At 36.9% G+C, this 10,651-nt stretch overlaps 1 protein-coding gene across 3 annotated transcripts; it reads left to right on the forward strand.

Moving 5' to 3' along the window:
• Window positions 1-766: 766 nt before the first annotated feature.
• Window positions 767-8,656, forward strand: LOC104901401 (uncharacterized). 3 transcript variants are annotated; one of them, XR_007268734.2, is made up of 10 exons: window positions 767-1,054; window positions 1,145-1,327; window positions 1,459-1,534; window positions 2,635-2,761; window positions 2,886-3,009; window positions 3,984-4,075; window positions 5,704-5,773; window positions 5,860-5,942; window positions 6,515-7,318; window positions 7,607-8,656. XR_007268734.2 is itself a non-coding variant. In XM_010688973.4 (9 exons), exons 1-9 carry the CDS (start codon window positions 914-916, stop codon window positions 6,627-6,629), a joined length of 1,011 nt encoding a protein of 336 aa, XP_010687275.1. In that variant the 5' UTR covers window positions 767-913; the 3' UTR covers window positions 6,630-8,656. The 3 variants fall into 3 exon arrangements, 1 of the variants encoding a protein (XP_010687275.1); XR_791201.4 differs by having other exon boundaries at window positions 8,254-8,656; XM_010688973.4 differs by having other exon boundaries at window positions 6,515-8,656.
• The last annotated feature ends 1,995 nt before the right edge of the window (window positions 8,657-10,651 follow it).

A 10,651-nucleotide genomic window follows, 5' to 3' on the forward strand; every position in this document is an offset into this window, starting at 1 on the left:
ACTCAAGCCCAGAAAACCCGCACAAGGAGATCGATTCGCGGTGAAGGATCGATCTGCGCACTGCACGAAGGAGGCCGAACCCATGCAAAACAACCGCTGATCTTAGCCTATCAAGAAGGAGGAGAAGATGGGTGGCTCGTCGGCAAGGGATGGTTAGGGCCTGATCCCGGCCGACAGGCCCCCCTTTCGGTCCAACCACCAAAAACACAGAAAGAAGAAGAGAAAGAAAAGGAGGAGAGATCCGAGAGAGAGATAAGAGAAAGAGGCCCGATCTAGGGGGCAAAAAACCTTCAAAAGAGAAGAAAAAAACCCTCCCAAGAGATGAACCTTAGAGGGAACATTCTATCTCGACAATTAGAGAGAAAACCGATTAATTTTAAATTTTAATTATTGTTCTTTAACCACTCTTACTTTATGATTTTATGATTTTGCATAATACGAGAAGTTAAGTGATTGTTATTGTATGACTTCTAAAATATACTCCATAATAAAGCCAAAAATATTCCTGTGCATTATGCACGGGTCATAAAGCTAGTTTTGGTTTAAAGTGGTTGCAATATTTTATTATTCACTCTTGGAAATGAAAAGAAGCAATGATTTTATCAATCATTTTTATATAAGAATTTTATTATGCTTTTCGAAAAAGTTTACGTGAATTTTTCATTTTAAATTTCTCCCACCAAAAAACGAAAAATAGAGAAAATCATTTTTATGGAAAAAGTCGAAAACTATTAATGAGCTATTCACGAATTCACCCCATCTCCATGAGTTACTATTTCTGTATTTCATACCTACAATTCTACAAACCTTAAACCAAAACACCAGAAAGTCACAAACAACCATCCAAATTTCCAATCCAATCCTACTTGCAAGTTTCAACTTGAAACTCGCAAAAAACTCGATCAATTGAAGAATGGCGAATACTAATATTCATCCATATCATCAACAACAATGGGTCCCACCTCCTCCACCACCTCCTACAGCTACTCCTCCCGCACCTCCTCCCAATTCCGCCATTCCCATGCCTCCCCCTCCTCACCCTTCCCTCGACGAGGTTCTTTTTTCTCTCTCCTACTTTTTCTCTCATTCTTTAACCCTAATTTTCTCCTATTAATTTTCTTTCCAATTAATTAACTATTTTCAGCAAGTAAGAACAATATTCTTGTCTGGATTACCTGAAGATGTCAAGGAGAGAGAATTGCAGAATTTGCTCCGGTGGTTGCCCGGTTATGAAGCGTCTCAAATCAATTACAAAGGAGAACATCCAATGGGTTTCGCTCTCTTCACTACTCCTGAATTTGCTCATGCTGCTAAAGATGCACTTCAGGTGTTCTTTTTTTTTGTTTTTTGTGTTTCATTTTTCTTATCAGATCCGCTTTGCTGCTTCCGAATTCTTTGTTGTTTTCTTTTCTTGCTCTGATTATTTGTTTTTTTTTGTTCTTTTTAATTAACATGTAGAACATGGTTTTTGATGCGGATTCGAAGTCTGTTTTGCATACGGAGATGGCTAAGAAAAACCTTTTCGTTAAGAGAGGTTCGTTTGATATTGCATTTTAGAAATTGTAAAATTTTATGGTGGTTCGGCTTTTTGGGCGAAACATGTATCATACACCCGGTTGTACCATGGTAAGGCATGCTGGTAATCAAATTTTGTCCATGCCGAAACATATACCAGTTGATAGTTGTTGCATTATTTTCTTTTTGTTTCTTATCAATGGGAAACAAGGTAACTATGGAGTTGATAGTTATAATTTTGACTTTGTGGGAGGCTTTGGGTGTTAAACCGTGAAACATTTACCATCTTGATAATTCAAAGGTTCTTTTTCCGAAGAAAAATAAAAAAAATCAATTAAGAGCATTGGTGACTTATGAGTAGAAGCAACAACACTAATTACCATAGGAATATATGGTGCGAGAACTGCAACAATATAGACGGGAACAAAGAAGGGGCATTAAAGGATTACCGAGCTTCTAATATGCTTTCAGCCTTCCAAGATACTATAAAAATTTCTGATTCATAAAATCTCCAGTAGTCACTGAAGACTAATCTGGATGTCAGTTTATTTATAGTCATAGTTTCATATATAATGCTTGTGCTTTAGACTTGCTTTTGGTTTTGCTTAATAGTCTGGATTTTACATATTACAATAGTCTGGCTGGTAGTTGTGTCAATCATTATCCTTTTTATGATTTACTATGCTTCTAATAGTTGATACTCCCTACATTCTTATTTGATGGTTACAATAACCTTAGACACATATCAAGGCAAGGAGGTAAGAAGTAGTGTTGTGTAGGGTAAAGACCGTAAAGTAAGCAAAAATGGAAGAGGGAGGTCGTGTTGTGTGCATCTTTATATAATGAAAAAGAAAGGGGAAGGTGATATGAAATGGGGTATGTCAAAGTTAAATAATAATAGAACATGGCCACAAGGAGATAAATTAAAAGTACAACAATCAAATAGGAACTGGCGTAAATAGAAAGTGTAATCATCAAAAAAGAACATAGAGTATAGTCGTTAATTGCTTGCCTTATACGTGCATTGTATCTTTCTTCCCATTTGAGGGAGGACTTCTACTATAGTTTCATTGTTTTATAAATAATGATTTCCATGTTTGTTTTGTCTACTTGTTATAGGTATTGTAGCAGACGCAAATGCTTATGACCAAAGTAAGCGTCTACGGACTGGAGACTATACTCATACTGGTTATGCAAGTCCATCTCCGTTTCACCCTCCTCCAGCTCCTGTTTGGGGACCACATGGGTATTGATTCTAAGCTTAATTCTGATTCTCATTTGAGCTAGTTATCAATTGAGCTGAAGGTTTTCTTCTTGAATGGAGACTGGAAAGTATAGTTCTTATGTATATATTCTATTCTATGTCTTAGGTATATGGCTCCCCTCCCCCCTCCTTCTTATGATGCATATGGAGGATATCCTGTACCTCCAGTGCCGATGCCTGCACCTGCTCCTGCTCCTGTACCTGCACCAAGCAGTTATGTTCCTGTGCAGGTACTTCCATCTCGTGCATGAAACTGAATAGTAAATAGTAATGGCCATTTATTATTTTCAGTTTGTAATTGCCTCTACATTTTGTGGTTTTGAAAGTGGTAACGCAACATCTGTTTATGACTTTGCGTAATTAAGACCCTATGCTTACCAACAATACTGAAATTCGCATAGGAGTTTTATTTTTGGCTAATATGAGCCTTCGTGGATGTTTAGATTTCTTGTTTCCTAATAAATTACTTGCGAGTGTTGTTGGAAAATGTCTCAACCTGTCCCAATAGCTGATATAATAGCCTCTACAAATGTTTAGTTTTGTTTCAAGTGGAATATGAGAAGTGTTGAGAGTGTTCTCCCTAACGTAGAAAAACATGTAAAATTACATTATTAGAATACTGAAGTTGAAAATTTAAATTTGTTGATCTGTGTCATTGCTGATCGTTGATGTAATCCTTACGAGATTCTTGCTCTTGTGCTGATTGGTGACTATTTCGAAAATACAGCACACTGTGCGGTCGTTTACAATCTTTGACATATCTAGGTCAATGGAGACCCATGGTTCATGGACTTTATGTTATTACATGTTTATAGATGAAAACAAATACAGCTTTATGTGCGTCATCGGAGATTCTATTTTCTGCGTATTCATAATCTGACTATTGGCTCCAAAGAATCATTAATTTGATGTTTGGTCATTTTTATGTCATATAAAATGCTGCTCTTTGCATTTATATTTGTGTGTGTATTTTCTATTTTTTTGTTTTACTTCTGGAGCATGTTTCTGATTTCTGAATGCCGGTTAATTTCCTTAGAACTTTATGGGCTTTTTAATCTATCATGGAAACATGAATTACCAAGTACTTTTCTCTTTAATCTAAAAGTCAAAGATTTTTGTTTTCTTTTTTCTGTTGCCTTGGTAAGCTCAGTGCTGAAGCTCATCACTCTCATTCTGATCATTGTTCCTTTTTGTTGCTGTGCAGAACACTAAAGATAACCCTCCTTGTAATACTCTATTTATTGGCAACCTTGGGGAAACCATAAACGAGGATGAGCTGAGGGGTTTATTTACCATGTAAGCATGTCTCTTCTATTGCTCAAATGCTACTTAATGTTTCCCCCTTTCTAGGGCAAAGGGGGTATGTTTGGTTTTACTGAGTTATGCAAGGTGCTAAAGAAATGATGACTCGGCAGACTTTTGTTGCGCTGAGGAAAATAAAGCTTTCCAAACGAATTGAATAAAATGATATTTTTTCTTTCCTTTCCTATTTGGTTTGGCTTTGTTTTTTTTTATTATTTATTTGTGTGTTTTTACCCTTGTAGTTATGATTCATGGTTGTGGGCTAATAAGAGCATTCACTTTGGGTCAGATCCACATATTATTTTTCTCATCTCTCAGCTTGATACTCTTGATGATACCTGTTATGCCTATGAAGGTTTCTTTACAGGGGTAGATACAATCTACATACTCATGTTGTCATGGATGTAAACATAATAAGCTCTGTTTTCATTTTTCTTTTTCTTCAGATGTGCATTATCTTTGTGATATTATTATATGGAAGTGGAAGTCTAGTCAACAGGGGAGGACTAGTGGGGAAGCCATGCAAATATAGAAAACCAAGTTAATATTCTGTGGGTTTGTGTGTGTATGTGAGTCATAGAGTGCTGTGCTTCTTTTGGGTGTGGGAGTAATAAGCGATTTCATATTGTTGGAGTGCTCCATAGCTGAGAGTAGTGTAAATTTCCTTTTTAATTGAGTTTCATCTCAAACATGAAATCAAACCCAATGGTTCAACTCAATACTATGCTTTAATGGAATTCCTTAATCCCTTCCACAATCTCCATCTGCAATAAACTTTTATCACATCCATTTTCTTAACACCTCCTTAATGTGGCTTCTGCCCGTTCTTTTGCCTATTCTCTCCTTCCTCATCTGGATGTTCAATAATTTAGACCTGCCGATCCTCTCTTCTTCTTTTTTTCAATCATATTCCGTTACTTTTAAGGTACCCTGGCTTAGGGTGCTGGGTTTAAATAAAAGGTTTCTCAGGGTGCTGGCTTTATATAAAAGGTTTCTCAAGGTGTTGGCTCTGGCATAAGCAATTTTAATTATTGTATGGATGTAGAAGGTTCTTTTTTTTTTTTTTTTTTTTTTTTTGCGCTTGCTGTTGAAGTTCTGGGATATTGGAGTTTGAATTGTGCATCTGCCTTTCTTGATCATGCATGTAGTCATGCGTGACATGTGTATCAATCTATAATAAATTATATGAACAAAAGGAAAGGGTTCTACGTTCCCTGAGAGCTTCTAGTTCTGCACAGAACTATCATCAATAGTCGACACCATGAGGTTATTCACCCTCAGAACCACTCTTCAGTCTTCACGTGGTGCAAATATCATCTGCCAGACACAGATTGAGTGATGATGGTGTCCGGGCCCCGGGAGTGTGAGAATCAGAGTATTTTTATTATAACATGCAATTTTGATTATGTACATTTGTTTATTTGTTATGGTTTTTCTTATTTGCTAAGAATATTGTGCTGCTTCAAAGTTTAATGTATATTATGTCATTCTGTTTTAAGATCATGTGTATATCTTCAAATTCTAAATTATGGTGTTGAAGACTGTTTAAATATTGACGTCAACTGAAATTTGGCTCGTGGTTTTTAAATACTCTGTTATAATCATAGCTTCTTATGATACAGACAACCAGGCTTTAAGCAGATGAAGGTTCTGAGACAGGAAAGACACACTGTTTGCTTTATTGAGTTTGAAGTAAGTGCTGTTGGCTGGTTTATTGTTTATCATTTTCCTTCTGTTTCACTACTTGAAATAGTATTTGTTTTATCTACTTTCTGCAGGATTTAAATAGTGCTTCTCTTGTTCATCATAATCTGCAAGGAGCTGTTATTCCCAGTTCTGGTTCTGTTGGCATGCGAATACAATATCCTTTCCTTTGTTGATCATGCTTATTCAGCTCTTATAATTTGGGCATTTTTCACACTTTCTTGCACAATTCAATTGGGTCCTCACCATTATATTTGAATTCATGCCAATTGTTGTTGAGGACTAGGCTATTATTTTTATCTTTAATCATTTTAGTAACCCATAGAGGTGAGCGTACAGAGTAGTGAAAAATAATGAAAACAAGTACACTGTTGAAACTGAGCAAGGGTCTTGATTTTTCAGACCCTTAATATTTGAATTTTAATCTCTTTGCTAGCTCGGTTTTGGCAACTTAATTTATTTGCTATGGGGTCGGGTGGTTGATTTCATGTAGTTTTGTTTAAAGGCATTAGTACACTGCAGTCTGCAATATTGTAGATTGCCTTTTGCTGTGTGCTTGAGTAATGTTGAATTTTTCAAAATAATAATTTTATGTTAAGTTTTCAAAATTTTCTTCATAAGGGCACCAATTATGAAATGTTTAAATTAGATTAACTTTCCATGTAGTATTTTCAGTTCATCAGTCTGCCTACTCCATGAAATCCCAGCGATTTTCCTTGACTTTGGAACGTATTCGAAGAATCCCTTTGGTAAGAGAAAGGACTCCAATCATTCTCCTGCTGCTGCCGTAGCTGCCCCTACAATTGCCATGAATGGAGCTGCCCCGCCTATGAACTACCAGTAGTCTGAAGGGGATGTATTCTGCTCTTAATGCTCCGAAACTGCAACTACGTGATAGGATGCATCATGCAGCAGTTGCATGCATCCATTTCATCAGCATTAGCATTTCTTTTCATGCCAATGAATGCACATAATGACATCATGAATGTATCTTTGGGCCATGTTTTGCCTTGACGTTTTGCATTTGACAAAGCATTCCCTTAAGGGCCCTGATGACATCATAGATTACATGCACATGTTTGTGGGACTGGTGCATTTCTGCTTTAGTGTTGTGGAAGTGTGTTTAATGTTAATATTAGCCATGCTGTTAATTAACATAATCTAATATAATTTTGATGGACTGCCAAGTCAACACTGTTGGAACTTAAAACTTTTGAGTTTCATTTCATGGGCATGAAATTTTGTAATATAAGAGATATAGGCGCTCACGTCACTGCTCATGATTGCTTTTGCAATCCATTGCCATTGTCATTGGAACCATGTTTCATTCATTATCAACCTATCAATCCATCATCTCTACTGGTTCAAACAGAGATTACCATATATTCAGAGTTTAGGTTCTTCCATCAAAGCATATATACTGGGAAATATGAGAAAATGTACTCTGCTCTTATTATCATGCAGGATATATCAGACAGTGACTAATGGTCTCATTGCTTCATGTTCGAATCGTTGCTGCAACTCTTTTTTCAGGTAAACAGCCGTACTAACGCAGAGCATTTTTGGAGTTTTTTTTCTGGATGTTATAGTCTACTGTAACTTTCCTTTGGTCGAGGGAATATGCTAGTAATCATATTATTTAAGGAGTTCAGAGATCGTAATCTCTTTGGAGCCTCTTTTCTGCTGTGTTTTTTGAGAGTTCTGTTGGTTTGGGATCAATTGCTGTACTTTGGACTTGATAAGCAAACTGTTTTTGTTGGGAGAGGCTAATTGAATATTGGGTGCTATATTTGTCTGCCTCTTGAACTATTTCCATTTTAGTGTATGAAGGTAGATGGGCACCTTAACTTGTCATATGCTGCGTTTGTACTACGGGTGGTTATGGGGTGCAGGCCTCGGCAGGGTGCATGTAAGTCAGTGCGTGAGGGCATATTTGTCAGGTTGCGTACTTTTCATCTGGCTTACCTTGTTTGGAAAAAGGAAGCTCCATGTTGAGCTTCTACTTGTTATAACATTCCTAGTGACTTTCGTGTGCCATGCTTTGATATTCGACTAAATTACAACGTGCTGAAATCTTGATGTTGGGCTCAAGATCTTGATGGCCATGAAATCAGAATTCAACTTTTATAAGATAACAAATTTTGAACGATCCATTACATGCTTAAGTGTAGTTTCAATTACCTTGCAAGATGGATACTCGCAGGAAAAAAACATTTCTATATAAATATGTGAGAAATGTAATGCAATATCCATGCAAAAGATTTTGTTGCATCTACGCAAACGTGCTAGTTTATTAGGTTCGAAGACATAATTGCATTGTCATGTTGTATTTTCAACAAAATAACGCATCATGATGTTGCATTTGCAATGAGACTGCAACTCTTCATACGGCAAAAATAGAAGACTCTATTTCAGGTGAGAGTAAGCCTTCTTCACATTCTAGCTTTTACCTCTTGTGCTGGAGACAGGTGCCTGCAATAACCTTGGGAGTCAAAATGATGGAAGTTTTTGAAGAAGAAACCAAGTAGGATTCTGAAGTCAAGTCTCAAATTCTTATAAAGTTTAAAGAAGAAAGGGTGTTCATTCATAGAATCAGCTAGACTCAACCTAATGATGGAAGTACTGAGCGTGGTTCAACCTATTCCCATTGTATATATTGATATGATACACCCCAATTGGTTAGTTTAAGACTTTAGGGGAAGCAAAGGCTTCCACTACTTGTGCTGATTCTATGGTTTTAGACCCTCAAGCAACTTCCACCTTGTTTCAGTTTATGTGACTAATGTCGCTATGTAAGGTCTGTTTTCTTTAGCTTTGTATTATGTAAGAATCTAAAAAGAAAGGAGATTAAGAGGTTTTGTTATCTCTCCATTCCTGCTCTTTTTCCGTATTGCGTTATTATTTCAGCTACTATGTTTCATAATATTTGCTACGAGGTTTTGCTATGTAAGGTCTGTTTTCCACAAATACCCTTAAGGATTGGCGTTATTCTCAATTTACCCCTCACATGTAGGGAATTCCTTAACACTTGTAAACTTTTTGTTTGGGCTCACGATATCCTTACTAACGATGGGCAGTAACATATGGTTAGCAATTTTTGAACTTTATACTCGTTGCAGCTGATTAGGTGGGCTCAGAAATTGGTTGTACTCTCTTTAATCAATTTAAACCTAACCTAACGTTATAATTTTCCCAATTCTCTTTCTCTCTCATCCTCGAACATCTCTTTGCTCTATTCCTGTAAATTTTTTGAACCTTAAAATGTCTTCCTCCCCTTCTCAAATTGTTGCAGAAATTTTGGGATCTCTTGTGTAAGAATAGTGCCTTGAAGATGTTCGATAAAATGCGTGAAAGGGAGTGTTTGGAGTTTCGCCCGATCGGGTTGGGCTCAAGACGTATTCTGTCAATAGTTTTTTCTACTGTTCACCCGATGACATCGGGCATGCTCGTCCGATCTGGTGCCTTTAGCGAACAACGATAGGGCAAGGTCGCCTGATCGGGCCCATAACATACCTACGGTTTGTAATTACCGCCCGACCGATCGGATGGTGCCAGACCCGATCGGATGGTGGCCCGATTAACGCGGAAACGCGTTTTTTCTGACGGGGGTATAAATAGGTTCTTTGACCTAATTGTTTAGACTATGAACTTAAAATTCTCTTTGTAATCTGGTTTCCTCACATTATAACACTCTCTCTCTGCCCGTGGATGTAGCCAAATTGTTGAACCACGTAAATCTGTTGTCTGCTTTTATTGATTTTACATTCGATTATTTGTTTCTATCTCACGTCCGTTATAACAAATTGGTATAAAGAGTTTTGTGTTCGATCTGTGTGAGAAAGATGTCTGGAATGAATTCAAAGATTGATAAATTAACTGGAAGGAATAGTTTCAGTCTATGACAAATCAAGATGCGGGCTTTACTAGTAGCAACAGAGGTTGTGGGCACTGTTGATAAAGAAGTCAACAGATTCAGTCACTACTGAGATGAAAATTCTGGAGGAAAAGGTGCAGAACAATTATGTTATGTCTTTTGGACGACATAATTACTAAAGTTGCGGAGCAGGAAACTGCTGCCGGTCGGTGGTTGAAGTTAGGGAGTGTATACATGACGAAATCTCTAACCAACAAGTTGCTTTTAAAGCAACGTCTGTTCAGCCTGCGTATGCAGGAAGGTACGTCTCTGAGGGATCACTTAGATCTTCGAAATATTGATGTTAACGTTATAATCCAAGATTAATCATTAAAATAGTAAATTAAAGTTATTAATCATAATTGGTACCAAAAAAAACATAAAAACATAATCTTTAATTAAAACTTGAGGAGGAAGAAAAAGAATTAAACCAACGAATCAAAGGAAACAATGGAGACAAGGTGTCGGCGCCCCCTAGCAGTGGCAGCACCAACAACAACACGATGGTGGTGGTGATAATTGTGGTGTTGTGACGTTTCTTGGCGAAGAAGAAAGCGTTGCTTGAAGAAGAAGAAAGGAAATTGCAAGAGAAGAAAGAAAACATGAAAGGAAGAGAGAGAAAGGTATGGCCGACTGCCTTGGAAAGTGTGAGGAGAGAGAAAATTTTTTGTGGGTAAAATAATTGGATTTAAGGTATTTATAAGTAAGCTTTTCCTTTCGGGCTTAGGAAAAGGAGATTGGGTTTAAATGGAACTTTATGATCAATAGGATTGGTGATTTAAAGCTTCTAACATCAATAAAGATCCTTTTCCTAATCCAGTTAGAATTTGGATTCCTCAAGTCCATTTAAACTTCTTTTCCAAATTCAATTAGTATTTCAAACATTTTTCAAAGCATGCCTTAACAAAAATATTTTAGCTTCCTTAAATCCTTAAAATAATTTCTTTGACTTT

Source organism: Beta vulgaris, chromosome 8, assembly GCF_026745355.1.
Source record: "Beta vulgaris subsp. vulgaris cultivar EL10 chromosome 8, EL10.2, whole genome shotgun sequence".
NCBI lineage: Eukaryota > Viridiplantae > Streptophyta > Magnoliopsida > Caryophyllales > Amaranthaceae > Beta > Beta vulgaris.

Coding starts and splice junctions, on each gene's coding strand:
- LOC104901401 (XM_010688973.4), top strand. CDS start 914: ATGGCGAATACTAATATTCATCCATATCATCAACAACAATGGGTCCCA. Junction 1,535..2,634: donor AAACCTTTTCGTTAAGAGAG/GTTCGTTTGATA, acceptor TACTTGTTATAG/GTATTGTAGCAGACGCAAAT. Junction 5,774..5,859: donor TTTGCTTTATTGAGTTTGAA/GTAAGTGCTGTT, acceptor TACTTTCTGCAG/GATTTAAATAGTGCTTCTCT.